The sequence below is a fragment of the Arachis ipaensis genome, chromosome B09 (assembly GCF_000816755.2).
Source record: "Arachis ipaensis cultivar K30076 chromosome B09, Araip1.1, whole genome shotgun sequence".
NCBI lineage: Eukaryota > Viridiplantae > Streptophyta > Magnoliopsida > Fabales > Fabaceae > Arachis > Arachis ipaensis.
In genome coordinates, this window is record NC_029793.2 from 135,496,183 (window position 1) to 135,511,947 (window position 15,765).

General features: G+C 36.1%; 2 protein-coding genes across 2 annotated transcripts; both read left to right on the top strand.

The window, feature by feature from the left end:
* On the top strand, positions 12,915-13,606 carry LOC110266957. Its single transcript, XM_021112053.1, has 2 exons — positions 12,915-12,932; positions 13,133-13,606. The coding sequence occupies exons 1-2, from the start codon at positions 12,915-12,917 to the stop codon at positions 13,589-13,591; spliced, it is 477 nt and encodes a 158-aa protein (XP_020967712.1). The 3' UTR covers positions 13,592-13,606.
* On the top strand, positions 14,695-15,375 carry LOC110267254. Its single transcript, XM_021112440.1, has 2 exons — positions 14,695-14,751; positions 14,846-15,375. The coding sequence occupies exons 1-2, from the start codon at positions 14,695-14,697 to the stop codon at positions 15,128-15,130; spliced, it is 342 nt and encodes a 113-aa protein (XP_020968099.1). The 3' UTR covers positions 15,131-15,375.

Genomic DNA, 15,765 nt, shown 5'->3' on the forward strand with positions numbered 1-15,765 from the left:
CGCTTCTCTCCTCCTCGTCGTTCTTCCTTCTCCCCTCCTCGCTGGCGTCGTTTCTGCTTCTTTGCTCTGCACCGTGTCCCACCGTCATTGCTTCTCCGTCGTGGATTCTCTTTTTCGCGTGGAGTTTCGCAGTCGAAGCGGCTATCTTTTGTCGCGTCTCAAGTCTCTCTGGTCTCTGCTTCAACCATCACAGGTATCAGATCTCAAGTTTCAAGTCTCTTCTTCTCTGCTTCAAGCCTTCAACCCTCTTAGGTCTCAAGTCTTAGTCTCTAACACTCCCTGATTCTATTTCCCTGACTCTATCCCTCTGAAATTTCAAATTTATTCTGAACATGCATATGATGTATTATTGATGATTCTGCTGAATTTTGAGATATTAATGTTTTAAATTTTTATTTCAATTAAGTCTGTTCATATTGAATTAATTCTACTGATATTGAATTAATTCTACTGATATTGAATTTTTTATATTGACGTTTTGCTTGATTTGTTCTCTTAATTTATTGTTGATAATATTATTTGAGCTGCTGGGTTAAGGTACTGATCATGAATTGTATTAGACTTTGTGAATTTTGTTAATTTTTATATGCTATTGTGGACAGGTTTTGTTAGTGATATACTTTTTTCGGTTAAAGATCTATTTTTTGAAAGGGCGTTTGTTTTGATTTAGACTGAGTTTAGGAAAAGTATACAAAAAAGGTTTCAAATAGAACATACATGAGACGCAGAAAAACAATGTTACTTACCTGGTTGAAGATCCACATAATTGGCTTTTAGTGTGAAAATTAAGGACTTCAACAAACTGAAAAACAAAAACCGAGGTTCATCGTGAGAAATGAAAACAATTTAATGTGAAAATAATTTAATGTGAAACAGTTCAAAGTAGCATATATAAAAATATTTACAGAGAAACCCAAATAGAGGAGAACCAGATAGGTGAATTTGGCTTCAGAAATGATTTGTGCTGAACTTGTGTAAACTGATTGTATTGCTTATTAGTGAAATTTATTTAATTGAATAAGCACATTTATAACCTTTGAGAATCACAGATTTTTATAACTGATTATTTCAACAAACTTTTGAAATTAAACCAATATTCTCTATTTTTATGTTATCCTAACCGTTTAAGTCCATTTAAATTATGCAGGTGGTTCATTTTACTTTTTTAAAGATACAATAGTTAACTTGTTTAAGTTAATATGGTAACTTAATAACAGATTTGGTGCAACAATAAAGGAACAGGTACATTGCATAACATAAATTTAAAAGTGATTTGAAAATACTCTAACAAACTATTTGAATTGATTAACGTTAAATCTGATTGTCAAACGTTGTTGTGATCTCATCCTATTTCTCCTCGTTTTCTGTTTTATCCATACACCCCAAAATTTCTATATATCTGAAACTCTCCCATCAGTTGCACGTCATTCTCAGCAGGTGAGAGACTTCTCCATTTCAAACCAGTTACGTGAGTTCAGTTCCCTTTCTCTTCGAGACTTTTTTCCGTTGTTGGTTAAACATAGGATTGTCTTTCCACAGGTGAGCCAACACTTTCGTGCTTATTAAATACTAACACTCAAATGAGTGGGATGTTCAACACAGCTTCATATAATTAATTCTTTTATTTTTGATATAATAAATACGGGTGGTTTGTTTTTTTTTTCTTTTTAAAATTATTTTTCCCTTTTTGTTTCATTCTTCCAGCTAATGTCTGCATTATTATGAAAAAAGATTAATGAGAAACCTTGTTTCGTTGTTCGCGTGGTTGGAGCTCGTTTATTAGGTAAGCTTCTTCTTCGTCATCTTCATCTTCTTCTTCACTCTATATTCATGAGAAAAGGGTTTTAGCTTTCTGAAGGAAAACAAAAGGGTCTAACTTTTTTAACAAAGGTCTTTCCGAAACCCAGATTGTGAAAGTTGGCTCCTTTGTATGAGAAAGTTTCCTCTGTTTTTTTTTATTAGCGTGTATATATATATTAAAAATGGTGATTTGTTGTGCTTCTCATTTAAACTGTTATGAACTATTTTAAAATGGATATTAAATATAATGGAAAAAAATTAAGCAAAAAGACAAAATTTGAAGTAGATGCCGGTCCATATTCTGTTACCAATTTTTTTGCACCAGAATTTACACACAGTTTGTGAACTTTTTTTTAAATATTGTTAGTTAGCAATTTTTATTGATATTCCATGTCAGGTTGTCTATTTCTTTGCAGAATCTTTAATTATTGGGACTCTTTGTATTATTAATTGTCATGCTTTGTAGGGCGATTATGTGTGGTTGCATATGGTATGGTGGGATTATGATAGCATCATTGTTCATCTTGTTCATGGTTCTGCTCCTTAGATACGGTTTCATGAAATACCCTAACGGAACAACATATCTAACTCTAGTTCCTGTTTCTTTGAACAATAAAACTGATCCTATAAAGTGGATTGATCCTATGGTTTTACCTATTTTTGTATATAGTTATATATATAGTAAAATATCGCTGTGCTTGTCTTGAATCCAGTGATGCAAAATAGAAATTAACTGCATCAATTTATTCAATGTTTGTGAATTTGTGCATGGTCTATACCATGATTTGGGTGTGTGATAATGAGATTTGCTCGATGGTCTAGAATTTCTCTTATAGAAAGAATTTCTTCGTTGTAAGCATAGCTTCCAAATAAACAAACAATTCTCATATAAAAAATTTGGTTTTGTCACAAGTACAAACCCCAATAAAAATTAACCGAAGTATTTAAACCTCGGGTCATCTCACAAGGAATTGCAATGAAGTGGTCAATTATTGGCTATGAAGAACAAGGGGTTTGATTTTATATTTTGGCAAGAAAATAAATTGCAAGCAAAGTAAAAGAACAATTGACTAAATAAAAGAAAGTGGAACTCTTGGCTAAGACATGAGAAATTGAGATCACCATCCTTGTCTACAAATCATACATTGATAATTATGAGGGGCCAACCTATTAAATCTACTTCTAAAAGCTTTAAGTACGCAATATCTACTCCTAAGCTTGAAGTACGTCAAATAGGCTTGATCGCATCAACCCATAAGTCCCAACCTATCTACTAATTAGATTAGTAGTGGGTTAGTGTCAATGAGTATTAAATTGATCACCAAGGGTTCTCAAATCACCAAATCATTGAGATCCAATGACTCAAGGTCACTCAATTCCCTTAGCCTAGGCCAAGAGTAAAGAAAACTACTCAAAAACTAAAGAAAACATTTCATTAAACATCTAGAGTGCAATAAAAGTAAACATAATAATTTGCAAGAATAATAAAGTCTACCAACTACCAATTGCAAGGAAAGTAAGATCACAACTCAAATCAACAATAGAAGAACATCAAACATTAAATTGTATTAAAGAAAAGATCCAAATCCAACAAGAGTTCATTATCACAAAAGAGACATAATAGTAGAATTAATACTACAAACTAAGAGAATCAAGAGTAGAAGCATGAAATTGTAAAGAAAACAAGATGAGAACATGAACTTGAAACTAGACGTAAGATGAAATTAACCCTAATAACCCTAATTCTAGAGAGAAGAGGGAGCTTCTCTCTCTAGAAACTAACCTACATGGTGCCAAAACTACAAACAATTGCTCCGCCTTTGCTTGGACTTCAATTCTGCATGAAATACACTCAGAAACAAGTTAGATTTGGGCCTGAGCAGCTCAGAAATTGCCCCCAGCATTTTGCCTTTAAGTGGGCCATATGTTGGTATTGGCGCATACGTGCCATGTGCGCGTGCGCGTCGATTGGCTATTTCTTCACCCGCGCGTATGCGGCATGTACGCGTGCGCGTCCTTATGTGAAATCACTTCTGTGCGTGCATGCCTTGTACGCGAGCGCATCTCTATGCAAAACCACTTTTGCGAGTGTGTGCCTTGTACGCGTGCGCGCCCATTGATGCATTCACAATCTTTGTTTCTTCATGCATTCTCCACTTTGTATGCTTTTCTCCTCATTCCTTCCATCCAATACTTGCCTTATGAACCTGAAATCACTCAACAAACACATCAAGGCATCGAATGGAATTAAAGTGAATTAAAATCACCAATTTAAGGGCCTAAAAAGCATGTTTTTACACTTAAGCACAATTCAAGGGAGAATTACAAAACCATGCTATTTCATTGAATAAATGTGGGAAAAGGTGATAAAATCCCCCAAATTAAGCACAAGATAAACCACAAAATTGGGGTTTATCAAATCTTCCCACACTTAAAATAAGCCTGTCCTCATGCTAAAATCAAGAAATAAGCAAAGTGGTATCAACATTTATTCAATGCAAACTAACTAAATACAATCTATCTACATGAATGCATCTACTTGGTCAAAACAATCAATTCCTAAGAATACATATACAAGTACAAGGGCTAAAGCAATAGCAATCAAATCAACCCACAATTGAATTGAATCATTGAAAGATCTTACAAACTTGCAAGAAAAGATGATCATGTGTGGAGACATGTAATTGAGCGATCGAACCCTCACCGGATGTGTATCTGCTCTAGGCACTCAAGTGTATGAGGTTGATTCACTCAATTCTCCCATAATCATGCTTTCCAAGATTTGTTTTTCATCTAACAATCAACAATTACTTTATGCATGCATACAAATATCATGAGGGCTTTCCCATAGATTGTAATGGGGCTATGGTCAAGGTAGGAAGCATATGGTCGAGTGAGCTTGAAATTTGAATCTTTGATTAATTTAAACTTCCCACCTAACCTATGACAACCTATACAATTCTAAACAAACCTAGCAATCCATTCCTCACTTTTTCACACACTCATGCATTCCCTTTTGATCACCACACATATGCATTGATTATTATTGAACTTCACTTTGGGGTACTTTGTCCGCTTTTTATTGCTTTTCTTTTTCTTTCTTTTCTATATTTTTTTTTCTTTTTGTTTTTCTCATTTTTTTTCAAACTAAAATGTATACAAGAACATCAATGCATATGGTTTACACATGATTAATACATGAGTATGTTCCCAATTCCCAAGATTCTCAACACAAATACAAAAATACACTTTTATCTCTACCCAATGTTCCCAACTTTCCCAAAATCAAATGATGAACACTCTCACTAGCCTAAGCTAATCAAAGATTCAAATTAAGGACATTTATTATTTGTTACTTAGGCTTGTAATGTGCTACAATTAAGAACAAATGGGTTAAACATAGGCTCAAAATTGGCTAACAATGGAAGATAAAAGGTAGGCTATTTGGGTAAGTGAGCTATTTGAACAATAGCCTCAATCATATAAATGCATGTATACACAAAGTAATGGACATAAAGAATCAAACAAATCAAAGATTACAATCATAGGAAGAGAATAATGCACACAAGAATTAAAGTAAGTGGTTATGTATGATGTAACCACACAATTAGGCTCAAATCTCACATGCTTGTGTTCTTAGCTCAAAAATCATGTTCTACAAAGTATATAATTCAAGCAAGTTCTAAAAGAATTTTTTTTTCAATTGGGGTGCCTATAGATAAAATCCTTGAAAAATATCATGATTTTGACTAAGCTTAATATATACATATGCAATGCAACCAAAAATCCTAAAAGACCAAAAAATGAAATGCAAAAGTGTTGGGATTAAAAAATTGTCACCCAAAAATGCTGAGCGGTCGGACGACCTCCCCACACTTAAAAGTTTGCACCGTCCTCGGTGCATCCAAAGATGAGCAAAGGGGGTACGACGGCTTTCCTAGTTGCTACCTTTAGCTGGTAGGTCAACCGGTGCTGCGTGTTCTTCTCCCGCTTTTGTTTTTTTGCTTATGATGATTCATGCTGAACATAGAAAACAGGAGATAATAAGACAAGTAAATGTACAAGCAAGGAAGCATGGATTGTTGGAATGAAGTAAATCACCAGAATTGAGTGAGTGAATTAGTGTGACATTAATGAAAAATAAATGTGTGGGTCCTAACTTGCATGCGGTTTAGAACTCACACTCTAGTATTTAGAAACCATGTCACAATTATACAAAAGAAGACACACATTTCACTCATTCTAGTGTGCTTGAAATACTTCAAAAGACTTGTAGGTTAAAACAACCCAACAAGTAGTGAAGAGGCATAAAAGCATTCAAGCAAAAATCAAGTAATTGTGAAATTGGATAATGCATGGACATTGATTGATGTGCAAGTAAATTTGATGAACAAAATGGTATAGAGAGCTCAGACATCAAACAATGACACATATTGAAGTTGTTGCAACACCTAAGTGACATAAAGGTGGAACACATGGATGCTATAGAACTTAGAGAAAAGAATATAGAAGTCAAAAATCATTTCACATAGCAAGCATGGTCCACAAAACTTGAAAAGCTCAAAAATACGTCACTAGGTAAGCTTTCGATCCAATTTCACAATTCCACAATCTCAATGCATGAAATAAGTGATGATCAATTAGAACAAGCATCCTAAAAAAATGCATTGATAATGTACAATTGCCTAACAATGGATGATGAATGCATGGAGGCCAAAACATGCAATTCAAAGAGTTAGGATGCATGAAGGCAACGTAACATGTACTTGGTGTTCAAAGACATTAAGCATGAAAAGTTCCAAACCAAGTAACCAAATACAACCTCATCACAGAAATCCAACAATGACAATTAAAACAATGATGTTAACTAACATCCCATTAGTAATAAGCAGTAGTAAATGGTAAACAAGATTAGTAATCCAACACTTATAATGGAAAACAAAAATTAAACTAACTAACTAACAAAAAGAAATGGTGTTACATGATGCTTGGTAGTGTCGGATGATGATTGAAGGGTGGAAAGAGAAGAGAAGAATGAAAGAAATGGAAAGAGGAGAAGAAAAGAAGGTGGGTGAAACAGGGCAATCCACGCGTGCGCGTCATGTGCGCGTAAGCGTGGATTGATGAAATGGAAGTGACGCGTACACGCGGCTGACGCGTACGCGTGCATGGCAAAGCAGAGAGTCGACGCGGACGCGCAAGGTACGCGTGCGCGTGCCTTGGGGCACAAAGTTGGCGCACTTCAGGCACAACTCTTGGGTGAATGTATGGGAAGTGGGAAAATTCAATCCATGCGTACGCGTGCATGACGCGTGCGCGTGGATGGCTTAAAATACTTGGGCACGCGTACGCATGGAGTGCGCGTGCGCATGGATGGTGCTCTATTTTTCAAAAATTTTCTATGTTTTTGCACCAAACCAAGCATTCCAAACCTCCAAACAGCTACCAAAACATCATAAAATCTTATTTAACCTACTAGACTCCCAGATACACTCAACTAGACAATCAAAACATGAAATTAAACCTAAATTACCAATATTTACACAGAGAAAAATGAAAGGATATTACCATGGTGGGGTGTCTCCCACCTAGCACTTTTGTTTATTGTCCTTAAGTTGGACTTATGGGGAGCTCCTCATCAAGGTGGCTTGTGCTTGAATCCCTCCTTGAACATCCACCAATGCTTGGACTTCCATTGTGCTTCATCATTCAAGGTTAGTAACTCCAAGCTTTGATAGAGTTCTTCACGAACCATAGGCTCCCAAAGTTGATCTTTCTTGTGCAATCCGGAATCCTACACTTTGTTTTCACACCTGTCCTTGAGTTGATCATGGTGATTTCCTCTGGGTGGCAAGAGAGGTGAATTCTCATGGAAGCACCAAACTATTCTCCTAGACCCATCCAATTGAGCACTAGTCCAACCCTTGCTTCTTGAAGCTTCAACTATAATGAGCCTAGACTTACAACGCCAACCACTAAACATCCTCCTCTTTCGCTTAATTCCACAAAGCGCTCTAAGTTGGCTATCCGTTTCAAGCAAACCAAATTCAAGTGGGATAATAAAGCTAAGAGTTAGAAGTTTTACCCACTCAAATGAAGGATTAGATGACCACCTAGGTGGAGGAGTTCCCAACGGTCTTGATAAAGCACGCTCTACTCCCGTCCATCCTTTTTGGAAGGCTTCCACCACTTGGCAAGATACCTCATGCTCTACCTCTTGCCAAGCTTCCTCAAGTTCACATTCTTTTTCACCAATGTCCTCTAGCTTTTTTCCATCACTCAAATCATACATAGGAGGTTGAGTGAAATCTACCTCATCATTAATTCTGAGCATAGTGGGGAAGGATTCTTCAAGCTCAAAAGGATCATATGTTGGTATGGAATCATCATAAATAGGAGGGCCTATTGATTGGAATACTTCTTCCAATTCTTCAATCACATTGTGTCTTGGAGGTTGTGCACTCTCTTCCTCAACATCAACTTCAAACTCCATGGAAGAGGGCTCTTCAATTTGTGCTTCCTCTATGTACTCAACATATCCTAAGGCTCCAACCACTACTTCCTTTTGTTCAATAATCTCTACCTCCTCCTCTTGTTGCATTTCTTCCTTTATCTCCTCTTCTTCACCTTGGAGCTTCAAGTTCACTCCCTCATTAAGCTCCTTGGTTACTTCTCCACATTCAACAATGGGAGTGCCTTGATTGCATAGGCTTAGGCGGGATGAGACTATGTTGCCAATGGCTTCTACCATGATAGCCATTTTCGCTCTTAACTCCTCAAACTTCTTTTCATCCTCCTCGTGTCACCTTAAAATATGAGATTCAAGATCTCTCAATTCTAGCATGGGGCTTCATCGGGAGGTGATAGTGGAAGAGAGGGTTCATTGTTTGAGGGAAGGTTGTTGTAATTGGAAGGTGGTCCATATTGGTAAAATTCTTGAGGTGGTGTGTGTGGACTTTGTGGTTCTTGGGAGTATTGGTGTTGAAATGGTGGTGGCTCTAGATATGGCTCATATGGTGGTTGATATGGTGTGTATGGGTTAAGATCATGTGGAGGTGAATGGTGGTATGAGGCTTGTGAGTATGGTGGAGGGCTATATTGAGGAGGGGGTTCATATGTATGTGATGGTTGTGGTTGACAATCACAATAAGGGTCATCACACACATTAGATTGATATGCATAAGGATTAGGATTATACCCATAAGAATCCTAAGAGTAGTCACGTTGGGGTGGCGCTTGGACGGCTCGGGTGGCAATAAATGCCCTTTGGTTGTCGCGCATTTCTGTGAGGATAGTAGTCATGTCCCCAATCACTCTTGCCAAACTTTGATCTCTAATTCCTTGATGCATGTTATCATTGTAAATTCCATTTCCTACAACATAGTTTAAACCAAACTCATAGCCAAAGTGATGACAATTCATGGTGATAAGAGAAAATAAAAACAAAAGCTAACAAGAAACAAGAAAACTAAATCCTAAAACTAGCAAAAACTAACAAACAAACCCAAAAATCAAGCTATTCACAATATATACAATAGCCAATAACATAGCACCATTGCAACTCCCCGGCAACGACGCCATTTTGATAATGAGATTTGCTCGATGGTCTAGAATTTCTCTTATAGAAAGAATTTCTTCGTCGTAAGCATAGCTTCCAAACCAACAAACAATTCTCATATAAAAAATTTGGTTTTGTCACAAGTACAAACCCCAATGAAAATTAACCGAAGTATTTAAACCTCAAGTCGTCTCACAAGGAATTGCAATGAAGTTATCAATTATTGGCTTTGAAGGGGTAAAAAGGGGGTTTGGTTGATAAAAGGGGCAATAAAATAAATGGCAAGAAGAGTAAATCAAACAAGCAATTAAAATAAGCAAGGTAAAGGACTCTTGTCTAAGACTTAGGTATGAGATCACTATCCTTGCCAACAATTCAAACATTGATAATTATGCGGAACCGAGCTCATTAGGTCTACTCACTGAAGTCTTAAGTACGTAATATCTACTCCTAGGCTTGGAGTACGTCAAATGGCTTAATCAACATCAATCCATAAGTCCCAACCTAGCTACTAATTGACTTAGTAGTAGGCTAGAGTTAATGGTTATCAAATTGATCTCCAAGGGTTCTAAAATTACCAATTCAACAAAGCCCAAGGACTCAAGATCACTCAATCCCCTTAGCCTAGGCCAAGGGTCAAGAGAACTACTCAAAAACTAAAGAAAATATTTCATCAAATATCTAGAGTGCAATAAAAGTAAACATCATAATTTGCAAGAATAATAAAGTCTACCAACTACCAATTGCAAGGAAAGTAAGATCACAACTCAAATCAACAATAGAAGAACATCAAACATTAAATTGCATTAAAGAAAAGATCCAAATCCAACAAGAGTTCAGTATCACAAAAGAGACATAAAAGTAGAATTAACACTACAAACTAAGAGAATCAAGAGTAGAAGCATGAAATTGTAAAGAAAACAAGATGAGAACATGAACTTGAAACTAGACCTAAGATGAAATTAACCCTAAGAACCCTAATTCTAGAGAGAAGAGGGAGCTGCTCTCTCTAGAAACTAACCTACATAGTGCCAAAACTACAAACAATTGCTCTCCCTTTGCTTGGACTTCAATTCTGCATGAAATACACTCAGAAACAAGTTGGATTTGGGTCTGAGCAGCTCAGAAATCACCCCCAGCGCCTTTAAATGGGTCATATGTTGGTATCAGCGTGTACGTGCCATGTGCGTGTGCGCGTCGATTGGCTATTTCTTCACCCGCGCGTATGCGGCATGTACGCGTGCGTCTCCTTATGTGAAATCACTTCTATGCGTGCGCGCCTTGTACACGTGCGCATCTCTATGCAAAACCACTTTTGCGCGCGCGCGCCTTGTACGTGTGTGCGCCCATTGATACATTTCCAATATTTGTTTCTTCATGCATTCTCCACTTTGTATGCTTTTCTCCTCATTTCTTTCATCCAATACTTGCCTTATGAACCTGAAATCACCCAACAAACACATCAAGGCATCGAATGGAATTAAAGTGAATTAAAATCACCAATTTAAGGGGCTAAAAAGCATGTTTTTACACTTAAGCACAATTCAAGGAAGAATTACAAAACCATGCTATTTCATTGAATAAATATGGAAAAAGGTGATAAAATTCCCCAAATTAAGCACAAGATAAACCACAAAATTGGGGTTTATCAGTGTGTAGGACCTCACTGTGCAGACTGATCATACTTGACACTTCTTAATTTCAACAAAGCTACCTTTGGTTATAAATGAGTCATGAGTACTTTCTTTCTGCTGCTTCTTCATTTCAACAAAGCTACCTTTCTATAACTCTTAGGTTCGACTTTTATTATTATTAGCCCCCTTTTTGTTAATTTTAATTCTAATTTTCCTTTTTTTTAATATAGTAATCAATAAATAATTATCCTAATCCATATAAGTGCTGTGGAAAACGAGGAAGCCACTGAAGTGAGTACTTTATATGTAAGCCTTAACATCATTTTTGGTTTATTTTGGAAAAGAAAAGATAGAAGTACTATGGATTCTTTTGCATAGGGTTGTGTTGTTTTTGTGGCTAGGATGAAGGAAGGAAAAAACTAAAAGCTTGGATTAATATAATTGGTTAAATAGAATTATCAATTATGCAGTGTTTGTGTTTGTGTTATTGTCTGGTTTTTCTATTTTTCTTGAAATTGGATTGACAATTAAGTCATTTAAAGGGTTCCTATTAATCTTCTGCTACCCTTTTCTATGTTGGTTTTGGTCCCTTCACTCTCCTACTACTACGATATTGGAAGAGGCATGTGCATGTATGAATCCCAGTTCTATTTTTATTTTTTAATTTAATTTCTTCTTAATCATAAATATCTTTCTTCTTCATCATGGTCAATAGTGTAACTCCCATGATGTTTTAATTTTGTTTCTTGAAAATAAATGAAGGATCTAAACGTCATTTTGGATACCAAAAAATAAATAAAAAGGCCTGGTTCGGGAATCCAACAGTCTCCCTTATTCTCCCACAGTCGCTGCTGTTCTTCCCTTTCTCCTGCCGGCTGTCGTGTGTTTTTCGTCTCTATGCCGTCCCTTCACTGGTTTGTATTCTTGCCTTTTTTGTTCATGTCTTTATTTTTTTATACTTTTCATTGTTCGCCATCCCCATTTGTCTGATTTTAGTTGCTTTTGTTCCGTTCCTTCTGTATTTTTTTCTTGGATTGCATATGTTAATTCTGGGTTAATTTTGTTGGTTGTTGATGCTGCTATGTTATGGCTTATGAGATAAGAACTTCTTGATATGGTTTATTAATTGTCGTTGAATTTATGTTATCAGCTAATTAATTTGGTATGGTTGCTGCTGATACTGTGAGGAAGATGTTATTACTATGAGTTTGACCTTGGTTGATGGATTTGGATTATTTGTGCATTCTTGATTTAAATTCTACTCCCTTTTTTTATCGCCAAATATAAGTAAGGTAAGTAGGGAGCAGGGAAGAGTTTCAGTGCAAGATTCATTAGGGAACCCACCTCTACATAACAACTCACCTTTCTATTTATTGTAATATTATACCATACCACTATTATTTGTTTATATATTCGAATATTGAATATCCAATTTAGTATAACCGTTGCAGTTTGTCAAGCTTGATTACTGGCTTTTGATAATAAATAATTTTACACTTATACAAGTTGTTTTACTTACCAGGTCAAGAATTAAATTGATATACACATTTTTAATTATGACACATTCAAATTTATTGAAAAACCAGTTATTAATCCTATTAAATAGTAAGACTTCAACTAACATTAAAACTAATTAATATTTTTTATTTTAAACTAATTTAATTAGACTTAGTTGATTATGTTGTTAATTTATTTAAAAAAATAAATTCTAATATTCTATCAGTCTATGATGTATCATGTAATGTGCCTTATAGTGTTCCATATAGATTTCATAATTTTTTATTCTCTATTTTTGGGGTATAATTTGTATTCTCTATTTGCTTTAAGCGTGCTTGTCATTTGTCTACTAATATTGTTTTCTATACAAGTTTGTAAGGATGCCTAGGAAACCAAGGTACAACATTATACGGGAACCCCGAACGATGTCGGAACTAATGCCGGTACTGAAGAGACAATGGTTAGTGTTTGTGGTTAACATTTCTTGATGTAACCTTTTGTGAAAATTATATGTCCTTCAATTGTATCATCGAACCGCATTAATTTTTCTCCCAGCAAAATTATTAGTTTATAAAATAAAACAATTCTCAATATTAATTCGTTCTCTAAGATATAATTCTAAATGGTTTCACATTACTTTAAGGTTGGGTCCACGACTAGAGGAGCTCAGACATCACGGGAGAAACCACGTGATAGGGCTCCTCTGATTTCATCCTCAGCTAATAGAGCTCCGGCAACCCGTATGAATGAACCATTTCGTGCACCGTGCATCGATCATAGGAATGCACAGTCGAGTACTGCTGATGACCCTCAAACTCTAATAGAAAACATAGAGACTCAGCATCACGCGGAAGTGGCTGATCATGAATTAGGGGATGAGGATTACGACCCAGAGACAGATGAAGTTCCGTCGTTTGATGACCACATCGACAACTTGTTTGCTGCCCAAGAAGTCGAAGGTCAGCATAACAACAAGAAAGCCAAAGATACAGATTTCTGGGAAGTTACTATTATCGGTAAACATTTTTTTCCTCCCATTTTCGTAAACATTTATCTTCATAGTCCTTTACTTCTATTTTTCTTTTGTGCAATGATTATATAGTAATTTTGTTTTGCATACACTTCTTAGAGGATGGCGTGAGAAAACTTTCTAAGGTGAGCGTGAAGGAGGCTATAGTCCTCCCTTCCAATACAAAGATAGTACTCCCATTTAACAGTGAGCTACAACCGATTGGTCAGGCGGCAGGATTATTGAGTGGTTTCATAGGGAGTTTGGGTGCGGATTATTCCCAGTTCCCCATACACTTACACAGTTGGAAGCTGGTGAGCAAAGCAAAGAGGGAACATGTGTATGACATACTTAAGGTACAGCTTTAAGCTTCTACAATTTAAGCAATTTTAGTATTTGGTATTTTTTTAAGGTCTTTTGCATGGGTAAATTATATGGGTAGTAAAATTTTCATATTGTGTTTTTCGAATCATCATTTAAGCACTTCTCATTTATACGTAATTGCGACTGCTTGTACTGGATTTGCAAGTCATACTTTAACAATTTAAATTAGCCTGTAATGCTTGTAGCATTTCTTCAAAGTCTTATACTTGTTCATTGGTCTTCGTTAATGACAATGTATACTAATTGCAGCGGGTCTTTTACTATGAGGATGATGCCGGAGGAAAAATAAAGTGCGATATTTTGAAGAGAATATGAAAGAACTAGAAGGATACAAGGCACCACTTGTTTCATAGGTGTTACAAACAAATAAGGACTTATGAGGAAAATCTTCAGCATCACCCGAAAAGAATAGAAAAAAATGATTGGAAAAAGTTCGTTGACTATCGCCTGAATGAAGAAACACAGGTAAGCCTTGGTATATTTTATTATTTCCACAAAAAAAAACATGTGTATACATATTAATTCCCTTACATTTTATATTCAACTTTTTCTTTCTCATTTACATTTGTTTTGTTATTTGTTCATAGAAAAAGTGTAAACAGAATACTTTAAATCGGAGCAAGCAACTTTACACACATATTGGGGCTGCAAAATATTGGCAAGAAAAAAAGACGAAGTGGTAATAAGTCATTATTTGCATTAGATTTTGATTAAGCTTCCTGAAAAATGTTGTTGTTTACTAAATTGTGTCAATATCAACAATATAGGAGAGAGAGTAAGGAAGGCCCATTGGTAGAGGAGAGTTATTTATCATGACTCATAAAAAAAAAGATGGCTCGTATATCCATCCCGATGCACGTGTTGTTAGTGTAAGTCATGTTTGAAAATTTGAAGCAATATATAGCTTACTGTATATATCGTGCTACTGTTAACTTCTTCCTATCCAATGTTGTATATTTGTAGGAAGCAATTGCGAATGTTGAGAGGCAGGATGGATCCTCTAAGCACCTTTCACAAAATGACTCGCTAGCACAAGTTCTCGGAAAGGAGCACCCAGGACGAGTTCGTGCCCTAGGTGCTGGACCATGTCCCACCCAAGTCTTTGGTAACACTGCTGGACAACCGTCGGGTTTTGCAGAGTCCAATACAGAGGATAAGATGATGATTGCAGAATTGACGGCTAAGTTAGAAGAAGAGCGGGCGAAGAGACAGTCAATACATAAGGTCTTGGGATATGTAGTCCAATAGTTAGGAGGCAATTTTCCAGTTGAGATTGCTGAAGAGCTGGCTTTTGTGGGCGGTACACCGGACTCGTCATGCACAGGGCCATCTTCATCTGGCAATCACGACCCGCAACAAAAATTTTGAATTTTAATGGTCTTGGATACTTTTACATTTAAGTAGGTTTAGTACGTTATGCTTATTTTATTCGACTTGAGCATTCTTAGTTTATTTTGGATGATGTTATGACAATTTCGTTATATATGTTATGTTTGCATTCGCTTAATTTGGTTTGTTATGTTAATTGACATGTTTTACTTGGTTGCAATTTGTTTTAATTAGTTAAAACGTAAAAAAATTAAAGTTTAATAAACATTCTTTGTCAAAATAGGCAAAATAATAGAAAATCTAAAATTTTAATGGGAAATTTGAATTTGGCGGCGGTTTTGAAACCACCGCAAAACTATAATATGTTTTCTTTCTGTCCGACATTTAGCGGCGGTTTGTAACCGCCGCAAATTGGGTAATAGCAATTTTCCTTCACATACAATGGCAGTTAATAACCGCCTACAAACCCAAATTGCATTTTGCGGCAGTTATTCCAGCGGTTGACTAAAACCACCGCTATCCGTTTTGCCGCGCCCTATCTTCTGGCGTTTCAT

Coding starts and splice junctions, on each gene's coding strand:
- LOC110267254 (XM_021112440.1), top strand. CDS start 14,695: ATGACTCATAAAAAAAAAGATGGCTCGTATATCCATCCCGATGCACGT. Junction 14,752..14,845: donor CCGATGCACGTGTTGTTAGT/GTAAGTCATGTT, acceptor GTATATTTGTAG/GAAGCAATTGCGAATGTTGA.